The following is a 23,698-nucleotide window of genomic DNA, read 5'->3' as shown; positions in this document are numbered from 1 at the left end:
CTCTTACATGTTTGAGTTCAAACAGAACCTTCCTGGTCAGTTCAATACGCTTCTTGTTGATGTACTTGATGGCTGCCAGGTTTCCCTGCAGGACACAGAACCAGGACCACGTCACTGTTAGTTATCATCATGTCTCTGAGCAGGACAGCTGCTGTGTGTCGTGTGCGTGTGGTCAGACCTTGTAGTATCCGGTCTTAGTGTAGATCTGGAGGTTTCCCTCCATCGTCATCAGGGAGCCATAGTTTGATCCTTTCTGCACAGAAACAGAAGGAACTGGTTTTAATGGCTTCATCCGTAACTCAGTGTGAAACATGAACTCTGCTGAGTGAGTGAGTGTGTGTGTGTGTGTGTGTGTGTTGTGTTGTGTTGGGTGTGTGTCGTGTTACCAGAGACATGGTGAGTCGGCTGCAGGCTCTCCTCAGGACTTTATCCAGGTTACTCATCTGAACATCGTCCCAGGAAACTCTCCACAGCTGAGCGGCCAGCTCGCTCTCCAGCTTCAACTTCCTGTTCAACAGACAGGAAGACAGGTGTGTGTGTGTGTGTGTGTGTGTGTGTGTGTGTGTGTGTGTGTGTGTGTGTGTTGAAAAGAGGTGGGGGAGGAGGGAAACAGAGAGAAAGGTGAGGGAGCTGATAAACAGGAAAGTGATGAGTGAGTTAAACAGAGAAAGAGAGACACAGGGAACTCTGGTTTTTCAGTTTCGTGATCTGATGGTTTTAAACTCAGATTAGGGTTAGGGGTTTACAGTTGGGGTTAGGGGTTAGGGTGCAGCTCAGTCTTCATCTGCAGAGGTCTGGACATGTTGTTATTCTTCCTGTCAGTGTATCAGTGAAGTCTGGAGCCCTGACTCAGTGGATCTTATTCCCTGCCTCAGACTGCAGCGTTCAGGTGGCTAACGCTACAGACGACATAAACTGAGGTTCATGATCCCCCAGATCTGCTGTGTCGTCATGATTCAACCGAGTCCTGAGCGTTGAAGGAGAGAAACCTTCATTATTACTGTGAACGGCTGCAGGTCATGAACCTTCATCATGTTCACGTGATGAGAAGAAACTGATCCCAAAGAACAAACAGAGTCAGTTTTTCTCTGCAGCTGAGTTTATTAACATTTCATCATCAGATCTCTGATGGTTACACAGCAAAATAATCAATATACCATCAATACTTCAAGAGGTGAAAATGGTTTCTAATCAGGAACTTTCACTGTTGTCACAAGTTTCTCTTCAGAGGAATGTTGCCTCTGGTTTTCAAAGTGTTGATGATTTATTGATGGAAAATGTTACAAAGTAAATCAAACACGTTTCATCCACAAAGACACCATTCAGATTCCTAAACTATCAGTTCAGTTATTTCATTTTAAGCTGATGATTTTCTTCTAAACATGGCAACATGTTTGTATCTGAGCCTCAATGTCCAACACAACAGAAGGATGGAGCTCAGAGGAGTTTAACATCAGGTTCAGTAAAGTCCTGACGTTCTCTGAGGGTGATGACTTGTTTCACTGAGTGAGGACTTTAACTTTCATCCAACTGTGTAACTGAGAGGAGGCAGACTGAAGAGATGGAGGGATGGACAGAGGAAAAGAAAACAACAGTCGGAGCCTTGTTTATCCTTCTGTTTATCTACACATCCATCCATCCACCCTTCATTCGCCTCACTGTGATCTCTCTATCATGAAAGAGAAGAGGAAAGAGGGATGAAGGAACAAATGACAGAAAAGAGAAAAATAATGAGAGAGAGAGAGAGAGAGAGAGGGAGAGAGGGAGAGAGAGAGAGAGAGAGGGAGAGAGGAGAGAGAGGAGAGAGGGAGAGAGGGAGAGAGGGAGAGAGAGGGAGAGAGAGAGAGAGAGAGGAGAGAGAGGAGAGAGAGAGAGAGAGAGAGAGAGAGAGAGAGAGAGAGAGAGAGAGAGAGAGAGAGAGAGAGAGAGAGAGAGAGAGAGAGAGAGAGAGAGAGAGAGGGAGAGAGAGAGAGAGAGAGAGAGAGAGAGAGAGAGAGAGAGAGAGAGAGAGAGAGAGAGAGAGAGAGAGGGAGAGAGGGAGAGAGAGAGAGGGAGAGAGGGAGAGAGGTGCTGTGAGAGCTCAAACCACCACAAAGTGAGTGTGTGTGATCTTCTATCTCTGTGAGGACAAACTGTCAGTCCTCACAAGTATAGAAGTACCAACATGGCTGAGTGTGAATCTCACCTGTAGATGAAGACGGTCACCGTGACAATGATGACAAAGACAAAGCATATCACTATGGCAACCATCTGATGCATCGACACTGTACCTGGAGATGAGAACAGAAACTGTTCACTGGGTCTGGTTGAGTTTGTGTGTGTGTGTGTGTGTGTGTTGGGGGGTGATGTAACAGATGTGTGTGTAGGTGTTCGTACGGGCGAGGCAGGACGGTTTGTCGTTTTTGAAGCCGCATTCTGGGATGTCCGGAGGTGGAGATCCACCTGGCCACTGGAAGCTCCGCCCACTCTGCATCACCAGCTGTTTGGTGCTGCTGTTGTACACACACACCACCTGAAAATACACACAACACAAACACAGTCACACCTGGACTGAAGCAACCTACACAGGTACAGAGGTTTCACTTGTCACCTGGCTCCAGTGATGTCCAGGTGTACCGCAGTACGCTGTGACATCACTGAAGCTTTCAGCCAGAGAAGAAGATGGCAAACTTCCTTTTCTCAGGTGTGTTACATCATGGTGATGACATCATGAGTCGAGGTGTTTTTACCTGAAACTCCCCTGAGTCGACATCTGTCATGTCCCACACAGCGAAGTCCACCTGTCTGTCCCCGAACTCATCGATCTCCACCACACCCATCACTCCTGCAAACAACACCACGACATGACAACATGACAACATGAGGACATGACACCACACTCTGAGGTGACGTTTAAAGTTCACAAGGTTTAGTTTTAACTCTCTTCTCAGCTCCACTGCTGTAACACATTGAACAGTCACCACATCAGTAAACTGTGAGTTAATCTGTGAGTTAATCTGTGAGTTAAAGTGTGAGTTAAACTGTGAGTTAATCTGTGAGTTAATCTGTGAGTTAAAGTGTGAGTTAAACTGTGAGTTAATCTGTGAGTTAATCTGTGAGTTAAAGTGTGAGTTAATCTGTGAGTTAATCTGTGAGTTAAAGTGTGAGTTAATCTGTGAGTTAATCTGTGAGTTAAAGTGTGAGTTAATCTGTGAGTTAATCTGTGAGTTAATCTGTGAGTTAAAGTGTGAGTTAATCTGTGAGTTAATCTGTGAGTTAATCTGTGAGTTAAAGTGTGAGTTAATCTGTGAGTTAAAGTGTGAGTTAAAGTGTGAGTTAAACTGTGAGTTAATCTGTGAGTTAATCTGTGAGTTAAAGTGTGAGTTAATCTGTGAGTTAATCTGTGAGTTAATCTGTGTATATTTTTGTTTTTCAGGTCAGATCTTGATGAAACGTCAGAGCACTGCAGAGTCAAATATGACAGGTGAAACCAGACACCTGCACTAACTAATTTATGATTTTAGCAGAAAGGTTTTTTTGCTGCTTTATTGTTACACTCAGTAGTGGTATGTAGACTGCTGTGAGCAGCAGAAGAGGATGCCACGGATCAGTGTTTTTCTCTCAGGTTACAATGTGACTGGAGTCTGAAACAGCTGGTGTCAGATACAAATAACCTGTAAAAAAGGTAAAAGTTTGATCCCATCACAGCTTTAAATAATCTCAGTAGAAGGAAGCAGTGTGAGTTTGTTGTGGTGTTTTTTGTCTGTGTTTGTCTTTTTCTGTGTTGAATATTATTTGTTAATGTGTGGACAGACTGAAAACTAATTTCACTTTGGGGACAGTAAGGTCTGAATCTGAGTCTGTGGCACATGGAGACCAGTGCAACACAAAATAAATCTGTAGAAAATACATTTACTATTTACAATGGTTCAAGCTGTAACAGATTACAATTCACAGGACACACACACACACACACACACACGCACACAAACATCACCTCACATTCCTTAGTGTCTCAGACTGTGTGTGTTTATATTAACACGTGTGTGTGTGTGAAGTGAATCACAGCTGACAGGAAAAATACACAGAGACTGATCCTGACTGTTTGTGTGTGTGTGTGTGTGTGTCAGTCTGTGGTCTCATTAAATCTTCAGACTCTTTGTGTTTTCTGGTTAAAGTTGAAATGTTTGATCGTTGCGTGTCAGACTTTAACTCTTCGTCCTCCGAGACTCGACATGTTTAATATTTCTGTGTGAGACATGAAGGACGAACAGGTCCAGGAGCGTTTCAGAGGGATTCAGAGAGCAGTGAACAGTTCAGTCTCTCAGAGCTCCTGCTGGAAACTTCCTGATTAATCAGTTGTGGTTCTCTGAGTCTGTGAAGCTTCACTGAGCAGAAACACAGACACACAATCAGTCAATAAAAACACACTGTTTACTTCCTGCTCGTTAGAAACTGGAACTGTTTCTGACCCTTCAACAGACCAAGGTTTTACTGATGTCCTGGTTCATTAATGTTGCTGCTGTTTGACCTCAGCTCCTCTCATTAAAGTCACAGTCACAGGTTTGACTTTCTGACAACAAATCATCTGTTTCTGGCTGCTAGCGTTAGCATTAGCAACATCAGCTTCAAGAAGAAACAACTGTAAGAATCTCAGAGCAGTGACACACCTGCCTTGAACTCAGGTCCTGGACCTCCCTACAGAGAGTTTTATGGGAGGAAATGTGTCCTCTTCATCCCTCCTCCTCTCCTCCATCACTCACTCCTGTTTCCACACCCACCCCCACCCCCCCACCTCTGACGCACATGCTCAGTGATTGATGCCCTCTGACTGTGTGTTGTTGGATAAAAGCAGGACAATCTAATAACAGCAGCAGCAGCAGCCTGTTTATCAGCTCCATCAGCTCCACCCTGTCCCTGCTTCTTCTTCTCTGGTTTTATTCTCTGTCATCAACAGGACAAACCTTTCACAGCAGCAGTATTAACAATGAATAATGATTAGAACCTGTGATGTCATCAACGTCTGACAATATCATAAAATGGGGGTGGGGGGGTCAAGAAGATCAACTGGAGGAAGAATCCATAAACTTACTAGACTGGAGACAGGGGGAAACTGTTAGCCTAGCTTAGCATAATACTATACTATACTATACCTGACTTTGTCCAATCACCGATGAACATGTCGTATTTTGTTTATGTTGTTTTTGTTTGATCAGAAACTGAAGAAAAACAACAACATGTTGTGGTTTAGTACAAACTGTGTCTGTGTTGTAACTTCCTGTTGATCCAACTGATCAAACAAACAAATATGAATAAACCATAAAAATAAACATTAACTGGTTCCATATTTCCTAATGTTTCCTGTTTCCTCTGTTTGGAAGGAAAATATAAAAATATAAACCTCAGAATGTGTTCTTGTCGTAGTTGTTGTGTTGTTGTTGTGTAGTGGGACTCAGCTGTGTGACTGATCTCATTAGTCGGTCGTCTCCAGCTGAGCACGGCTGTCAGAACGTGTCGCTTCCTGTGATGGACGGCCACTTCCTGTCCTGCCCCCTACTTCCTGCCCCCCTGTGCTGTTGATCATCTAAATCAGAGCTTTTGTCCTTTAACTGGAGCAGAGACAGAAAATATATCACAACTAAAACCTGAAATTAAATCAGAGTCAACGTCTCTGCAGAGAGTCAAACAGCAACAACAGAACCAGAGGAGGGTGGAGGACGCTGTTCCTCAGAGATGGGGGGGGGGTTGATTTATGAGGTCCTGATTAAAATGAAGACCATGTCCTGCTGCCTGGAAGTGACACCTTCAGCATTTCCTGTAACTCTGAACATTTATCTCCTGTCCTGACGTCCTCACTCCTCCTCTCTCCTCTGTTGTCCAGTCTGACCTCTGACCCCTGACCCCGTTAGCCCTTGTCCTGGTCTGGTCTGGTCTGGTGGTCCTGGTGTTTGTGGACGCTCAGTGATCTGTCTCTAACAGTCTGTCCTGGATGATGAAACGTCTGTTTGTCTTCAAACTGTTTCACAAACTAAAACAACAGAAACTTTATTTTCTTAAAATCAAAGCGTCTGATGGATGGAGACGTTTTTACAGTGGATAAACTCAGCTGACGTATTGCAGTTGTTTAAATCATCAGACTGAACAAACATCAGCTCTGAGGCCTGAGGCCTGTACTACGAAGCAATGTTACTGTCTTATCAGAGTAACTTCAGGAGTAATTTAGTGACGTCAGGTGTAACTTCCTGATTAACCTGTACTATGAGGTCTGTTGCCATGGTAATTTACGCTGCATCTCTAAACTGCTCCGAGCAGTTTATGTTCGTGGTTAACTCAGTGTTAGGGTTAGGGTTAACTCAATGTTACTTTTACCTAAGCTCCGCATTTTCCATTTTCAATTTCAGTTATTTAATTTGTATTTTTTTCTCACAGTCAAGCAGCAGAATTTAGCATCATTAGTGCTGCATATTATCGTGGGGGGGTGTTATTGTCCTGAAAGACAATATAATGTGACAGGCTGTTGTAATTGTAGACTACAGACCAAGCAGCATTAATGATGGAAATATGAATGTGAACCACTTTATAGAAGGTTTCTATTTGATCCAGGTTCAGTTTCCACTGAGGCTGAAATACTGTTAACATGAAGTTCATACTGAACATAACAGCTTTACATTCATACATATACAGCCTGAGTGTTCCAGGCAGAACATCATTAACAGGAACAGCTCATTCTCAGACATGTGACCCACGTGTTGACTGTAATCCAAGTATCTGAGAAATGATCACATATGTTCTGTGTCCTTCCATCTCATATTACAGATGAAGAATCCAGAGAACATGTGACCAGTCTCTCTGTCTTTGTTGGTTTGACATTGTGTCGTTAGAGTCTCTTTAAATTCCTCTAAACCCACTGAATTAACGTGCGCTCTTCATCTGAGAGATACGGTGCACGCCCCTTTAATCAACACGCACTAACTGATTAAGTTAACACCGACTCAACTGACCCACATCTGAACCACCGTTGTACCGTTTAACACAGATCGAGGCAGTCAGGGTTTGTCAACCCCGACTTTACCTGAGAACCTGAGTTAAACCAGAGGAGGTTCAACTCCCTTCATAGTTCAGACCTCAGGACTGAACCTGCATCATCAAACTTACCTGAACCTACAGGTGATCTCCACCTGTCAGGAGACATATTGTCCTGTATTAACCTGACAGCAGGGATCAGTAATCAGCTGATTGATCTGATCAGGCCTTCAGCTTGTACATGCTCCTCCTCAGATCAGACCCTGAACTACACTCATTAAACTGAAACACCAGGAGCTGCATGTGGACTCTGTCAAGACCAGAGACCGAGACCAGAGATCAGGTCTGAGTCTGGACCAGAGACCAGGTCTGGGTCTGGACCGGAGGACGGTGGTGAGAAACCAGCTTCTCCCTCGGCTCCACTAATCAATCACTGCTCTGTAACTGATCAACCCTGACCGACCAATCAGGAGCCTCCGTGCTCTGTGAGGTCACCGTGAGAACGAGAGGCCGGCGTTTCCTTTCACACACACACGTTCTCACGGCGGTGAACGTGTCAGCGGGGAGTTAGCGTGTTAGTGTAGCGCTGCAGTGTAAATGTGTACCAGCTGGCTGTGACACTGGGAACATGGAGACAGGACGTCTGGGACCGAGACCAGAACCCAGGGTGGGAAAACCACAGAGAGCTCTGATTGGACACTCATGACAGCATTAAAGTAACTCTGCTGAGACACAGCTGCACAGAGTTAGGACCTGGTTAGGTCCTAGATCTTGAATCTATTGATTATTTCTTGATTAATTGGTCTGTGGTTCTCTGTGGTTCTGGTCTCAGTCTCTGACAGACTCAGCGCTGCATTGTGATTGGCTGAGCTCAGTGCTCCTGTGAGAAACATCCCTCTTTACCTGGGAATGTCCGGTTCCACATCCTCCTGGTCACCACGTCTTCTTTGGGCCTCTGGACTCCTCTGGGTCCTGGTCCTGGTCCTGGTCCTGGCCCTGGCCCTGGTCCTCTCTGCTCGATCAGAGTCTCGTTCAGAGCGTGAGCATAGAGCATCACTCCGTCATGGAAACCTCCAGCGATCAGATTATACTGAGACAAGGGAGAGGACATCTTTAAAACCTGACAGGTAAACAGGATGTAAACCAGAGTTTCAAAATAAAAGCTGGAGTTCGGTACCAGAGAGTCTTTGATGGTGAAGTTGAACATTTTCTTTGCGTCGTTCTTCAGCGTTTGGACAAACTGCAGATACTCTCGACTCTGAGGCTCCAGGTACGTCAGCACCTTCACACTCTGATAGACAGGAAGTAAACATAGTCAGCTGACCTCTGATGACCTCACAGTTAGAAGAAGAAGATAAACGTCTCACCCTGAAGGCGAGCCGGGCGCTGTAGTCGTCCTGGTCTCCTCTGAACCAGGGTCTGACCGGACCCCGTCCCCCCAGACCCTCAGCAAACAGGTCAATGAAGAAGAAGATGTATTCATCCAGGTCCACCCCCTCCCTCCAGAACTGGACCATCAGAGTCCGCAGGATGTCCCAGGAGCAGCACAGATACACAACTGAAGAAGAAACACAGCGTGGAGGAGGAGGAGAGGAGGGGAGGAGGAGGAGGAGGAGGAGGAGAGGAGAGGAGGGGAGGAGGAGGAGGAGGAGGAGGAGGAGGAGGAGGAGGAGGAGACGAGGGGAGGAGGAACTGTCAGTCAGGAAACTCGTTATCAGCTGATGGTGTGAACTCCGATCATCTGTGGTGTGTTCACTGACAGTCAGGAGATTTCAGACGTGATAACAGATCGTTTGATTTCAGCTCCAAGATCATTAGAAATAAATGATTGGAGGTTACAGCTGGAATAAAACACAGCACAGGCTCCATGAAGTCTCTGTTCCAGATCTGTGTCAGAACAGAAGCTTGGGGGACCAGTCTGGACCCTGGACCCTCAGGAGACCAGATGTTCTGGTTCTGAATGTTTTTAAATGTTGATGTAAAAATATTTCATCGGTTATTTTTCTGTTTTTCTTTCAGTGAAATTAAATATAAATCTGTGATGAGAAAAACCTCCTCCACTCTCTCACAACACCCCCCCCCCCCCCCCCCCCCCGCCCCCCCGGTCAGTTTCCTGCAGTCCCTGAGGTGTACCTAATAAAGCGAACTCTGACTGTTTCACATGTGAAAACAAGAAATTCTTTTTTTCAGCAGCATCTGAGAGAAAACACACACCACACACACACACACACACCACACACACATAGGATGGTGACATCATGGTCAGAGCAAACTGTTTAAATTAAATCACACACACAGTAACACACACACTAACTGCTCCTCTAACTGCAGCCATCTGTTGCCGTCGGTAACGCCATGGTCCTGACAATAATTACCTCTGTGTGTGTGTGTGTGTGTGTGTGTGTGTGTGTGTGTGTGTATGCACGTGTTTTAAGGTATTTGTGGGGACCGTTCTCACTAACATATTTTAGTTGTTAAACTCATCTCTGTTACTACGGTTACGCCTGGTGACCACTTTACTTTGGAGTTCTTGAGTCTCAAAACGCTCACGTTCACTTCCTGATTGGTTCTTATTGGTTGTGATGTGTTGTCCTCTGATTGGTCAGTGCTGTGTCCGTGTTGTTTGAACAGATTTGAGTCAAAAAAACTCTTCAGTGTCATTTGACTGCTTTCACTGAGACAAGGAAGAGAAGAGGAAATGACTGATAAGTTTAAGTAAAGTTTGAAGCCAGCAGGTGCTAATGTTAGCCAGCTAACCTAGCTAACATTAGCACCCTGATATAAGCTCTGGGTTTTACAGAGTGTTTCTTGCTCTGAGCCACATCTTCATATTTCCGTTGTCAATTCTTTTCTGTGCTGCCCAGCTAAGGTGGATGAAGCTGGTGATAGCGAGCTAACTTCACTTCCAGCTGAGGTGGAAATAGACGACATTAGCTAGATATTTTCACTATTTCTGGGCAGCACAGAAAAGGGATTTCTGGAGCAACTGACTGATGAAGGAAAGACAGGAGGGATGGAAGAAATACGGGAGGAGACAGAAATCAGTGTCTGAGCCTTTCTCTCTGGGGCAACGGACCACTGAAGGAAAGGAATGAAGAAGAAAGGGAGGGAGGACAAAGCAAAGAGAAAACCCAGAGAGCGTCTGACCTCTGCCATTGTCTCGGATCTCCTGAACCACCGACTTGTAGTTGATGTTGTCGGGTTCGATGACATGGTCTCGGATGGTGATGTTGCGGTTGCCTAGCAGCGTGTAGAGCCCCTCCACCGCGAAGTAGCACGGCCGGTCGTCATTGGCATCCTTGTTGTCGCTGAAGATGAGCATGGCGTGCTGCCGCCAGCCGAACGTCTCCTGGATCCTGGTGCCGAATTCGCCCAGCTTTTTGTGGGTGGGGCCTGTGTTGGTGACGGCGGCGTAGTGCTCGAAGCCAATGGCACGGGCGCCGGCCGTCACCATGGGAACCTCCCAGTGGGTGGTGAAGCGGGCGACAGGTGAGGAAGAATAGTCACACCCGGGCCCAATGAAGGCCCAGGGGTCGTGGGACAGCTTGAGGTCGACGGCGACCAGTGGAGCTATGGAGTCTGAGCAGAAACCGTCGCCGTTCTCCGAGCTGCCGTGAACCAGCCGTAGCCTCAGGCCCGGCAGCAGCCAAGGGTCAGAGTTCACCCGACCCACCGCCTGGTGGAGCGCCGGCGCCACCCGAGGCCACGCCCACGCATAGTCTGTGTTAGTCAGAGGCAAGATGGCTGCCAGAATCACCTCCTGGAGATCGTCTGTGGTATTGTCAGGAGAGAGCGAGAACTCTGCTGATTGGACGAGGAGGAGGAGGAGGAGGAGGAAGGGGGGATGGGGCATGATGAGGAGGCGTCAGACAGCCTGTCAGACAAGCTGCAGGGAGAAAAACGTTACCACATTACTGAAGAACTCATCACAGAAATCAACCTGGAAACAAACATTTCCTTCACTTTTAAACCTTCCTGAGTTATTAATGAAGAAAAACACAGATCCCCTTCAGGAGCTGCTGCGATTTCTGGGAACTTGGCCAACATGTCCATGTGGGCGCCAACAACTGTTGTCCATTAGCTCCACATTGGCCCCATGTGTGTTTGTTGGGCCACAGATATGGACCTAATGTCCATAACCAGGGTCCAAGTGGGACATGAGCCCGTTAAATAACAGCTCTGTAAATATGAATAATGAACCAACATTTGCCAAAGAACAGAAACAGTGTGAGATGTGATGAGGACTGAGAGGAGACGACTGAACCAACAACAGAGTTTCACTTCAGATAAACCTGTTTATTAATAACAACATGAATCAGATAGGAGGAGGATTCACTACAGCTCCACACAAAAACTACATCTGTCCTCTGACTAAACGTCAGCCTGGTCCTAAACTCTGTCTGTTCTCAGGACGTGTTCACACCTGTTCACACCTGTTCACACCTGTCATCAGGTGATCTGATCACACCTGCTGTTCTTTAACCCGCAGGAGGCAGATCCTTGTTCCAGACAAACCACCAGGTCTGGCACTCGTCTTCTGTCTCGTGGACAGAGCTAGCTAACACGATCTCACAACCTCCTGGATGAATATGCTGCGTTCAAGTTCTTCTCTGGAGTCAGAGCTTTGAACCTGAACGCCTCCTGTCAGAGAAACCCCAACATCAGAATCCAAGATGTCTGAGGACCATGTCTGAGGACCAGGTGTGAACAGAGCCTGTCCTGCTCTGATCTAACAGTGAGACACCGTCTGATGGTGTGTTCAGGGAGATTCTGATAATCAGCCTCTCAATCATCAAACCTGTAACACGCACAGTGTGTGTTGTTCTTCAGTGTTATGTAACCTTTGCTGTGAAACAACAGCAGAAGAACACACACACACACACACACACACACACACACACACACTTCAGTCTCTGATTTATAAATAAAGTTCCTTCAAACTACAGAATAAACTCTGACATGAACTCAACAATTAACCTGAAACGGTTTCAGTGTTTAGTAAACAACAACATCTGATCACAGATCAATGACTCTGATCAGATTTAACTCTGACTTCATCAGCTGATTGATTATTGATCATCTGAATATTTCCTCTGATCAGTGTCCGATGATCCGGGTCAGCTCCAGGTTTTTACCTGCTCAGGTTTTCAGTTCGTCTCCTGCAGCTTCATGATCCAGCACCGACGAAGAAGAAGAAGAAGAAGAAGAAGAAGAAGAAGAAGAAGGAGGAGGAGGAGGAGAAGGAGAAGAAGAAAAGAGAGAAGAAGGAGCGGGTGTTTCCACAGCAACAGACCGAGCAGAGCAGAGCAGTAGCGGCGGCGGAGACCGGGATGTGTCCGCTTCACACCGGAGACTCACCGTCTGTCCCGGAACGTTTCCGGCTCTGTGTCCCGGTAAAACTGTTCAACAGGAGAGAGGAAACGGGCTCAGACGTCCCGGTAACGTCTCCGGTTGAGTGTCAGTGCTGCAGCTCCGGTCTGTCCGTCCGCACACCAAGAGACACCAGTGGGCACGCGCACACAGGCACAGGCACACTTTTTTAGCTTGGTGGTGGTGAGGTGAGGGCGGAGGGACCGGGAGTGGGGGGGTGGTGGTAGAGGGCACGAGGGCAGTCCTGGTAATGCTGACTGTGGGAGTGCGCGCGCGCGTCTGTCCACTGTGGGTGCAGAGGGAATATTCAATTACACTGATGAGGAGCCCCCCCCCCCCCCCCCAGGGGGGTGGGGGGGTAGTGATGTTGTTATTGTTACAGTCTGTTCTCTCTCCCCCCCCCCCCTTCCTCCCCCTCTCTCTTCCTCTTCCATTGTTCTGTCAGGTTGTTTCAGTCTGAATATGAGACAGAGAAACTCAGAGGCAGTGAAGTGGTCACAGCTGAATGTTTTCATGTGTCCATGTTTAATGATTGAACAGTTTGACCTTCAGCTTCAGGCTGAACTCACTCAGCTGTTTAACTTTGTTCTTAAATCTTCATTTTTCTCAATGGAGTTCTGAATGAGTTGATTCTGCTGTTACAACAACAAACACACACTCTGATGTCACCACTGTTACTGTGATGTCAGAATCAATGTGTGTGCGTTCATGAAGTTAATGGACAACACACACACACACACACACACACACACACACACACATGACCCACCGAGTGTGTGTGTGTGTGTTTTAACAGGATACACCCGGTCGACCAGGAAATCAGTAACACACAAATACAAACTCTCCCTCTTTGTACCTCTTCCTGGAAATGATCACCACCCACCTACACACACACACACACACACACACACACACACACACAACACACACTCCCTCTCTTCCTCCCACACTCCTGTTAATGAAAACACTCTTGGATGCTTCTTGTCTGATGGTAAATGTGGCACCTGAACGCACCACACAGACTCAGTTTGGTCTTTAAAAAACATCAACAAACAAACAAACAAACAAACAAACAGGTTTCACTGAGTCAGATTTGAATGGGACAGTCCAGTGTGATGTCACCGCTAAGCCCCGCCCCTCTACCTGTTGTGTGGTCAGTGGGCGGAGTCTGTCTCTGTTCATGGGCGGACCCTTGGATTAAATTGTCTGATTATATAAATACAATCTGAATCAGCCAATCAGAGAACTCTCTCAGTCCAACAGCCAATCAGCTGCCGAGGAGTTATAGTTATATAGTTATATAGTTACAGTCAGAGATGTCCTGCACTCAAATATATCAACTATTGCCAGGAATTACGGAGCAATATGTTTTTACAGCCTCTGGATATCAGTCTTCAGTTACTGTTTTCCGGCATCTTATTTTGAAAGCCGGAAGTCCCAAATCCTGTCTTCTCGTTCGTTTCCATGTATTTACCATAAAAGTCAGAATACAGAAGCACTCCAGTTTTAGTGTCGGATAGTTTATCTCCTGTTGATGGTTCTGGTGAACCCGGTAAAGATGTGCTCGGTCCATGACACCGGGAGACGGAACCAGGTTTAATGTCGGGTTAGGGTTAAATGTTAGACACGGTGAGGCCGCGGTAGACAGGAAGTTTTCACAATAAAAGCACAGCGGGAACAGATAGAGAGGAAGAGTTGATTTAAAGCAGCTTAAGTTTCTCATTAAACATGTTTAAATTTAACATTTTAACTTTTCAGGATGTAAAGAGTTTTTTTCTGTTAAATGTTGAATTTGTAATTTTAACCTGAAAACTTCACCTGTTACAGTCACGTGACTCTGAGGACTGTCACATGACTGACACGTGACCTCTCTGTGTAAACTCACCAACCACGAGACGCAGGGGAGGTCAGGGAACTTAGTCAAGGATCCTTGAAGCATTTCAAGGAAACCTGGAACTCATTCCAGTGATCACCAAACTGATTCAATGACCCCTGGAAACATTTCAAGAATTTCCAGTTATCATTAAGTGACTAATGAGGAATCTCATTCAATGAACCATGGAGCATGGCTCCCCGAGTCACTACATTTATTTATGGACCTCGATAACATTCAGTGATCACAGGGACTTATTGAAGTATCTGTAATATTCTAAGGACTTCAAGAACTTGTTCAAAAACTACTGGAAATTATTCAAGGACCTTTGGAATTGTTTATGTGAATTGTGGGACTCATTCAAGGATCTCTGGAATACTTCAAGGACTCATTTAAAACACCCTGGAGCATTTCAAGGACCACAGCAGCTCATCAGTTTATTTATTCTCACTTGGCTAATTTCACTTCATTTGGGGAAAAACAAACTTTTTAAAGAACTTATTTTTTGAAACTTTGGAAAATAAGATTTTAAATTATTTAGAATTAAAAAATTAAAAAATAAACAGATTTATTGTGAAACTCTCAAAACACTGTTTATAAGTTAAAGGTGTTCTTGTTTAATTTTGGGTTGTGATTCAGGATCTGGCTTTAAAAACAGTTTGATGTGTCTTCTTCAGTCTGATCCAGCTGCTGGTCAGTTCACCAGTCTGTAAAACCAGTACGAACTGGTCTGTGTGGAGTCTAAAGCTGCATGAACTCTGGCTGCAGACCGTCCTCCCTCCTGATCAGCTCCCTCTCTGATCGGTGCACCTTCATGTGGACATCTCGGGAGCGTTTCTCCTGGTAGCTCTTCCCACAGACCCTGCAGCTGTAGGGTTTCTCTCCGGTGTGGGTCAGCAGGTGTTTCTTCAGGTCATTCTTGGTGACAAAGGCCTTCCAGCACAGGTGGCAGCTGAATGCTCGCTCCTTCTTGTGGAAGCGGATGTGGGTCTCTAGGTATCCTTTGGTGCTGAAGCTCTTGTTGCAGAGGCTGCAGCTGAATGGCTTCTCCCCAGTGTGGGTCAGCATGTGAGCGTTCAGCCCTCCCACCTGCCTGAAGGTCTTCCCACAGACGCGGCACTGAAACGGCTTCTCGCCTGTGTGGATCCTCTTGTGGACCTCCAGAACGTGGACCGACGCCAGGCTCTTTCCACAGGTTTCGCAGGAGACCCGTTGTGCTGGTTTGTCCCCAGTGTGGTTCCTGATGTGTGTCGTCAGAGCGCCGTTGTCGATGAACGTCTTCCCACAGAACTCACAAATGTACGGTCTCTCCCCGCTGTGGATCCTCTTGTGGCGGCGCAGAGCACCAGGACGGGGGAAGGATTTACCACAGATGCTGCAGCGGTACGGTTTGAAGCCGGTGTGACTCCGCATGTGAGTCTCGATGTTCTGGTAGGTTTTACCACAGATGTGACAGATTTTACCGGCGTCCCTGTGAGTCTGCAGGTGGTCTGTCAGGGTCTCTGTAGGTGGGAAACTTTCACCACAGACGCCACAGATGGACTCTGCTGAGTGAGTCTTTGCATGTTTCCTCAAACTGCCTTTACTCTGAAAAGATTCACTGCAGACTTTGCAGCAGTGAGACATCTGAGTTGACATCTTGGAGTTCTCCTGGACAGTTGGACTTTCCTCTGTCTCAGACTTCAGGTTCTGAGAGTCTGCCGGAGGCTCAGGGTCCTCGTTGTCCAGGATCTCCCATGAGTGAGTCCTGCTGTGAGTCTTTAATGCGCTGCTCTCGATGAAGGTCTTCCCACAGTGCTGGCAGGTGTATGGTCGCTCCCCGCTGTGGATCTTCTTGTGGCGCCGCAGGGCTCCGGGTCGAGGGAAGCGTTTGTTGCAGACGCTGCAGCGGAATGGTTTGATCCCCGTGTGGCTTCGCATGTGTGTCTCCATGTTCTGGAAACTTTTCCCACAGATGCTGCAGGTCCCGCTGGTCTCTCTGTGAGACTGCAGGTGAGTCACCAGACCGTCAGCTGAGTCCACCTGCTGTCCACAGACGCCGCAGATGCTCTGAGACTCCTTGCAGTGCGTCTCGGCGTGTTTCCTCAGGAACCCTCGGCTGTGGAAGGAATCACCACAGACTCTGCAGCAGAGCGGGGCCGACTGAGACCACTTTGGTCCTGAGGTTGGTGTTTTGTCTCTCTTTGGTTTCAGCGTCTCCGTCTCATCGTCCTTGTTGTTCTCGCTCTGGTCTCTGTTGTCCTCTTCATGGGTCTTCAGGTGCTCCTGGAGCAGGTGGTTCTGGGTGAAGGTCAGTCCACAGACCGGGCAGACATCTTGGGTTCTCCTGCTGTGGATCTTCTTGTGCCTCCTCAGTGCTCCGGGTCGGGGGAAGCTCTTGCTGCAGACGTCACAGCTGAACGGTTTAACTCCTGTGTGACTCCTCATGTGTGTCTCCATGTTCTGAAATGTTTTCCCGCAGACGCGACATGTCCCGCCGCCACTGATGGTCTCTCTGTGAGACCTGAGATGGTCCGACAAACTGTCTGAGGACTCGAACCATTCTCCACAGACTCCACACTCAGGCTGGTCCACGTGGGTTTCTACGTGTTTGACTAGATTCCCTTTGTGATGGAAAGTTTTTCTACAGACGACACAGTGGTGAGTCCCCGGCCGGTCTGATGCTGCCACTTGCCGTCTTCTGCTGCTGGACCTCCGGGTCCTGTTTGTGTCTTTAATACTGGAGGAGCTGTTGCTCCAATTGTCGCTGCTGTCGTTGTTTTCGGCTGCAGAGACGTCTGAGGGCGGGGCTGCAGGGTGGTGGACGGGGTTGACCTCTGACGGCTGTGTCTGGATTTCATCGGCGGACAAACAGATCGAGTCTGAAAGGTAAAGGAAATAAAATGAAGATCAGTTGATCCAGATTCATACTTAAGGCAGCAGTGTGGAGGATTTACTGACATCTAGTGGTGAGAACCCAGACTGCAGCTGACTGAACACCTCCCTCTCTGAGCATCAGACAGTCTATGGTGGCCATCAGGGGACAAACCTGATATTTTGTCTCTGTTATTGAGCTGGTTTCTGTGAACTGGTTTCAGCTCAGTGTGAGCGTCTGTGTTGTTGTGTTTATCTCCTCGTGTTCAAACCAGAAAATCTCTGAAAGTCAGGACAGAATATCAGTTAGTTTTAAAGCCTCGGTCTCTGACAGCAGTGTCTCTGCTGCTAATGACAGGAAGCTGAGTCCTCCCCTGTCAGTTTGATGATATTTATTATAAGAACACACAGAACAGACGCTTCAGTTTAGTTGTTAATCTGTAAAACTGTAGGTAACAGCTGATATGTAACAGCTCCTGAACAGAGACAGTGTTTGGTTCAGTTTGTCTGTCAGAGACTTAGACTTAGACAGACTTTATTGATCCCTTTGGGATGACTCCCTTGGGGAATTTACGTTTCCAGCAGCAAATACAGACAGAACACATCACACAGGGCAGTACAACAACAGTTTGCAAACGAAAGACAGGGCAGCATGCAGGACAGTTAGCAAGTGACACAGAATATAAATAGAACAGAATTAAGATAAATATGCTGAGTATACTGGACTGTGTATGGCATTAACATAAATAAATATAAATATGCTGTATGCTGTATATGGCTGGCGGTGGATGAGGTTATTGAGTGTCCAGGTGGGTTATTGCACTTTAAGGGCGGCTACCACTCCCTTCTGTCCTCCATACCCTATCTCCTCCTCCCCCCAAGTGAGGAGTTGTAGAGCGTGATGGCATGATGGACAAAGGAGTTCTTCAGTCTGTTGGTCCTACACTTGAGCAGGAGCAGTCTCTCACTGAACAGGCTCCTCTGGTTGCTGATGACGGTGTGCAGAGGGTGGCTGGCATTGTCCATAATATCCAGCAGTTTGTCCAGTGTCCTCGTCTCTGCCACCGTCACCAGAGAATCCAGCTTCATGCCGACCACAGAGCCGGCCCGCCTGATCAGTTTCTCCAGTCTGTACGCGTCCTTCCTGGATATGCTGCCCCCCCAGCACACCACAGTGTAAAAGAGGACGCTGGCAACTACAGACTGATAAAACATCCACAGCAGTTTGCTGCAGATGTTGAAGGACCGCAGTCTCCTTAGGAAGTCCAGCCTGCTTTGTGTCTTCCCATACAGGTGGCTGGTGTGTGTTGTTCTGCGCTCCTGTAGAAACATGGTGGACTCTGTGGAGAAGGAGCTGCTCTCTCATGTTCCAACATCTGAACCCTGAAGTTCAGATTCTTCTGACAGGAACTCGAACTGGAAGCAAAGAGCTTCAAACATCTGCAACAGATCTGATCCACTGAGTCGCTGCTCTGAGGTTTTAAATCATCAATGTGAGGAGACGTCAAACTGAGCTTCACTGCACAATAAAGCCTATTCTATTCCCGTTTCCTGTGAAGAAGCTGAGCAGGTTTCACTGCCTCACTCTGTTGCGACATTAAAACATCATGACGTGCTTGAATAAAAAATGACTTTATAACTTTTAATTGACCAATCAGAGGAGGCCTCCTGATGGATCCTGGTCTGATGTGGATGTAGACTCACTCCTTGTGGTCCTGGTCCCCCTCAGTCCTACAGTCGGTACCTGGTTGTTTCAGGTGAGGCTGTGTCTCTGTTTGACCTCTGATTGGCTGACCTCTGGTTACCTAGCAACAGTCAGAGCGGTGATGTGGCTCCAACATGGCGTCAGTCTGTGGAAGCAGGTGGAGGCGGGTTAAACTTACCTGTCCGGTTCAGTCGGACCACCGGGCTCAGCACCGCCTCCAGCAGCCGACCCTGCCGCTCCAGCTGCCGCCGGTACTCCTCCACCTCCCTCTCCAGGAGCTCCACGATGCGCTCCGCCGCCGCCGCCAGCCGCTCGGCGAGGAACAGCCGCAGCAGGCGGAGCAGGCGGCCCCCGGACCCACCGCTGCGCTTCTCCAGCAGCCCCAGCACCTCCTCCCCGACCCGCCTCAGCTGCTCCGACACCGACTCCGTCAGGGCGCGGAGCCCGCAGCGCGGCGGGGCTTCGATCAGAGCCATCCCGGGACAGAGCTCCGTCCACAGGCCAGCAGGAAGGAAAACAACCCGGGTCTGTTCCGGGTCACCAGGTTCACACTGAGGGAAGGGGGGGCCGGAGTCTGCCCCCTGCTGGACCGGAGGAGACCGACAACACTGGTACTGATACTACAATCTGGTACTGGAGTAAAGTACAGGAGTTACTTCAGAACAGTCTGAGGTACTTGTACTCCCTGCTCAGAATGCAGAATACTTTTTACTGTGTAATCTGTTACTTCAGATGTAATCTGATACTTCACCTGTAATATATTTTAAATAATTTACTGTCAGATGTTGAATCTGAATATTTTTACTGCACTGACTGATTTTCACTTGATTAAATAAAGTTTTATTATTATATTCTGAAATGTCCTCATTAGATTATTATCATTACATCATATTAATAATCCTGTAACACCACTGAAGAGCCTTTCTTCTGTCTGGGTCTTTTTACTTTTCATACTTCACTAGTTTGACTTGTAGTACTTTTAAGTATTAGTACTTTTACCTGAGTAAAGAATGCGAGTATTTGCTCCACCACAGCTGTTTCTCTGAATGTGACTGTTAGCAGATAAAAAACTAAATCATTCTAATTTAACAAACATGGTAACCGGTTTAATATTGAAACAGCAGCTGAGGCTCATGGGTAATGTAGTTAGAACCAGAAAAATCTGATCAGTCAGAAAGTTTTTATGTTTAGTGAAACAAACGTTTTTATTTTATTGACTGACACATGTTGAGACAGAGAATCACCTCCTTCTTCTTCTGTGGTTCAACATTTAACAGGTCTGTTTGTGAGGTCCTGGAGAGTCCTGGAGGGTCCTGAAGGGTCTGGATTGGAATCAGGATCCTGTCAAAGACCTGAATCAAACCTTGATACTTTGAGAGACTTTAAAATCCTGCTGACGGTTCTGCTCTGAACCTGGTCTGAACCGTCGGACCTCTAAGGTTCTGGTTCTGTATCGATTCTTGGTCCAGAGAGAAACAGAACTGATGATTATTTTCTCATCTAATCGATTAATTGATTAATATATAAAATGTTAAAAACGTCGCAGCCTGAACATTAAGATGTTTGAGATATGAGCAGGAAACAAATCGTCACGTCTCAAAAGCTGGACCAGAACCAGAATAAGACTTTTAAAATGAGACTCAGCTCCGTTACTGACAGAGAAGTTCTGAGTGAAGTTGCTTGAAACTGACGAACAAAGTTGAACAGTGTTGGTTTGAGTCCAGCTCTGAGTCTCTAACCCAGGTCCCCTACAGCTGGAGGAACCCTGAGTAGAAACGGTCCACCTTCTGCTGCTCTGAGTCCTGATCCAGGTCCGGTCCGGTCTCACCCCCCCCCGATGTGTGGACTTTGAGGTGTCCGTTGAGCGACCTTTTGGCCTGAAAGCTCTTCCCGCAGACCCTGCAGCTATATGGTTTCTCTCCGGTGTGGATCAGGATGTGTCTCTTCAGGTCCACGTCCTGCATGAACCCTTTCCCACAGACCTGACACAGGAAGCGTCTCTCCTTGTTGTGGAAGCGGACGTGAGTGTCCAGAGTCTGTTTCTGGGTGAAGCCTTTCCCACAGAGGCTGCAGGAGAACGCCCGCTCGCCCGTGTGGATCTTCAGGTGTGTCTTCAGGTTCCCGCTCTGGTTGAAAGCCTTCCCGCAGAAGCGGCAGGTGTATGGTTTCTCTCCAGTGTGGATCCTCAAGTGCATCAGCAGCGCTGCATGAGCTGGGAAGCACTTCCCGCAGACCTCACAGGTGTTGCTGACCTCACGGTGGGAGCGCAGGTGAGCAGCGAGGCTGGCAGCAGACTCATACTGGTGTCCACATAGTCCGCAGCAGCAGTTTGGCTCCTGCAGGTGAGTCTCCACATGTTTCACTAACAGGGTCTTCCTGTCGAAGGCGTCCCCGCACACTTTGCAGATGTAGGATGGCGGCGAGGTGCGGAATCTTTTTGGTTTTCGGGCACCATCCTTCTGATGAATCGTCATGTGTCGTCGCAGGCTCTGTTGCTTCCTGAACTCCTGCCCGCAGACGCTGCAGGTGTGCACCAGCTCCCCGCTGTGCTCCTTCATGTGTCGCTCCAAAGACGTCATGTGACAGAAGGCCCGGCTGCACTCTTTACACTGGAATGGTTTCTCTGTGGCGTGGACACGTGTGTGCGACGTCAGGTTTCCCTTCTGGCTGAACTTCTTGCCACAGATGTCGCAGCTGTACGGTTTCTCTCCCGTGTGCAGTCGGACATGCAGCTCCTGTGCCAGGATGGACTGGAAGATCTTCCCACAGAAGGAGCAGGTTTTACTCCTCTCCTGGTGCGTCTGCAGGTGAGCGCTCAGGTTATCAGCCGAGTCCGAACGCTCGCCACAGAAGCCGCAGCGGTGGTCTGGGTCTTTGGCGCAGACCTGCAGGACATGTTTGAGCAGAAAGCCTTTCCCCTGCAGAGCTCGTCCACAGACCAGACAGTTGAAGCTCTGAGCCGGAGTCGATCGTTTCCGTTTGTTCCTGACGCCAAGCAGCGGCCGGCCTCTCTTCTTCTTCCTTGGTGATCTCAGAGTTCGGTTCGGTTCAGTCCAGTCACTGTCCGGGTCACCGTCGCTGTGGGCGACCGAGCTGCTCGGTGACACGGGCCGGTTGTGAGGGGGGAAGGGGGAGCGAGGCGTCAGCGGGCAGGAAACATCGCTGTCGAGGTGTTCAGGTTCAGACTGGTTCAGGTCTGCAGTTTCTGCAGGGTGGAGCTCTGTCTGGCTCAGGTTCACTGACTGCAGCAGCTCTGAGGAGAGAGAACACCTGATCAACACCTGAAACTTCACTTCATGTAGATGATCGGTTCTCTGAGTCTGTGATGATCAGACTGGATCAGATGAAACAGTAAAACTGGGTCAGTTTCAGATCCTGATGATGACTGACGGTCTGTCTGACGGTTGACACCCCCCTCTGATGATAAGACTATGTGGAGTCACAACCAGCAGTGGAAAGTAACTAAGTACAGTTACTCAGATATAACACTTAACTACAGTTCTGAGGTACTTGTTCCTTATTTGAGTGTCATCAGGGTCAGAGACTCTGAACCTCTCACATGGTTTCACTTTGATAAAGATCAGAGAAAAACTGAATCACAGCTTAGAGCGACTCAGATTTACTTGCTCCACCTGTTTATGAGCCTGTTTATAAACCTGCTCCACCTGCAGCAGCTACAACAGCACCAGGCTGCTGCACTGATGATTCACTGAGACCAAACGACTTTAACTTTACTTATTTACTTTTACTTGTAATTGAGTATTTTTTACTGTAACGGTGTTTAGGTGAAGGGTCCACAGTCTGAACGTTGCTCTGTGACTGAATCTGTTACCACTTTACGGGGCTTTTATTCTGAAGCTGGGCGGATGTGTGAGTCTGTGTGTGAGCCGTGTCCGGGTCCTCCGGGTCCAGAGAGCAGGGACTGACCTGCTCTGTGCAGCCTGACTTCGGGCTTCAGCACGGCATCGAGCAGCCTCCTCTGGCGGCAGATCTCCCGCTCTGACCGCTCCACTCTGTCTTCGTACTCCGCCACGGTTTCCTCAAACAGACCGACGATCTCCTCCGCCGCCGCCTTTAGCCGCTCGGTGAGCAGCGCTCTCAGCGCCGGGATTTCTGCCGTTTCTTCTCCTTTCTCCACCTGCAGCAGAAAGTCTTCAGCGGCGGCGCTGATCCGCTCGTGGACCGACACCCGCAGCAGCTGCACGGCGCACATTTTCCTCCTTTTCTGCGCAATCTGAGCCTCCAGCGAACAAAGAGAGCCAGCGGGGAAGTAAACAGAGACACCGAGTTCCGCGTCGACGACAGTTCGCTGAGAGGAGAGCGAAGCGAACAGCGCCCTCTGCTGGACTGGAGGACAAACACACCCACTACACTCAGAGACAGAGGAGCAAGTTCTGTGCTCTCTGACTCACTGTGGAAAAGAGGAATCAAGTACCAGAACATAGAATTACTCATCAGTAACAGCAGCATGTATATGAACCTCTGCAGCTTTGTTCCGTTTCTATTTATTATTTAATTCATTTAAATTAATTGTATTTATTGTATATTTATTTATTGATTTAATATTCTGTGGACGATTTTTCTTTAATGTGTCTGGAATATTCTGTTTCTGTCGTCACAATAAAGTTAAATAAATAAATGAAAGTTGTCATGTGCACATAATCCAGTATTTTAGTTCATTCTAGTTCTAAGTTCTAAGTTTCTCTGTTTGTCTGCTGTCATCTTCTCTACATGTTAAATTAATTCAGATATGAGCTGGAATTATTATTATTTATCAGTATATTTACTCACAGAATTCAGTTATGAACTTTTACTAATTGAACTTTTAGTTTTTAGTTAGTTTTTACTTTTTTTTACTCCAGAATCTTCATTCAACACGAAGACTCATGAAACAT

At 47.5% G+C, this 23,698-nt stretch overlaps 3 protein-coding genes across 5 annotated transcripts in view; all 3 read right to left on the bottom strand.

Annotated features, from left to right (window-relative positions):
• Positions 1–12,706, bottom strand: part of npr1a (natriuretic peptide receptor 1a) — a 17,767-nt gene extending 5,061 nt beyond the window's left edge. The window contains exons 1-11 of one of the 2 annotated variants that reach the window (XM_018686594.2): positions 12,361–12,706; positions 10,150–10,888; positions 8,370–8,560; positions 8,180–8,293; positions 7,906–8,092; positions 2,730–2,824; positions 2,377–2,512; positions 2,186–2,270; positions 387–507; positions 179–253; positions 8–85 (exon numbers count right to left, since the gene is read on the bottom strand). In XM_018686594.2, coding sequence (XP_018542110.1) covers positions 8–85; positions 179–253; positions 387–507; positions 2,186–2,270; positions 2,377–2,512; positions 2,730–2,824; positions 7,906–8,092; positions 8,180–8,293; positions 8,370–8,560; positions 10,150–10,855 — 1,788 coding nt within the window. In that variant the 5' untranslated portion in view covers positions 10,856–10,888; positions 12,361–12,706. The other variant, XM_018686593.2, reaches the window with a different exon arrangement.
• Positions 12,707–14,662: 1,956 nt separating this feature from the next.
• Positions 14,663–19,373, bottom strand: LOC108889907 (oocyte zinc finger protein XlCOF6). Of its 2 annotated transcripts, XM_051069434.1 has the most exons (3): positions 18,982–19,127; positions 17,186–17,380; positions 14,663–17,106 (listed from the first exon to the last, which is right to left on the bottom strand). In XM_051069434.1, exons 2-3 carry the CDS (start codon positions 17,259–17,261, stop codon positions 14,987–14,989), a joined length of 2,196 nt encoding a protein of 731 aa, XP_050925391.1. In that variant the 5' UTR covers positions 17,262–17,380; positions 18,982–19,127; the 3' UTR covers positions 14,663–14,986. The 2 variants fall into 2 exon arrangements, with proteins under 2 accessions (XP_050925391.1, XP_018542116.1); XM_018686600.2 differs by lacking the exon at positions 17,186–17,380 and having other exon boundaries at positions 18,982–19,373.
• A 608-nt stretch (positions 19,374–19,981) lies between these two features.
• On the bottom strand, positions 19,982–23,449 carry LOC108889912 (gastrula zinc finger protein XlCGF57.1). The gene is made up of 2 exons (XM_018686613.2): positions 22,731–23,449; positions 19,982–22,056 (listed from the first exon to the last, which is right to left on the bottom strand). The coding sequence occupies exons 1-2, from the start codon at positions 23,014–23,016 to the stop codon at positions 20,552–20,554; spliced, it is 1,791 nt and encodes a 596-aa protein (XP_018542129.1). The 5' UTR covers positions 23,017–23,449; the 3' UTR covers positions 19,982–20,551.
• Between the last annotated feature and the right edge of the window lie 249 nt (positions 23,450–23,698).

Source organism: Lates calcarifer, linkage group LG3 (genome assembly GCF_001640805.2).
Source record: "Lates calcarifer isolate ASB-BC8 linkage group LG3, TLL_Latcal_v3, whole genome shotgun sequence".
Lineage (NCBI taxonomy): Eukaryota > Metazoa > Chordata > Actinopteri > Centropomidae > Lates > Lates calcarifer.
This window is presented reverse-complemented; position numbering and strand designations above follow the sequence as displayed.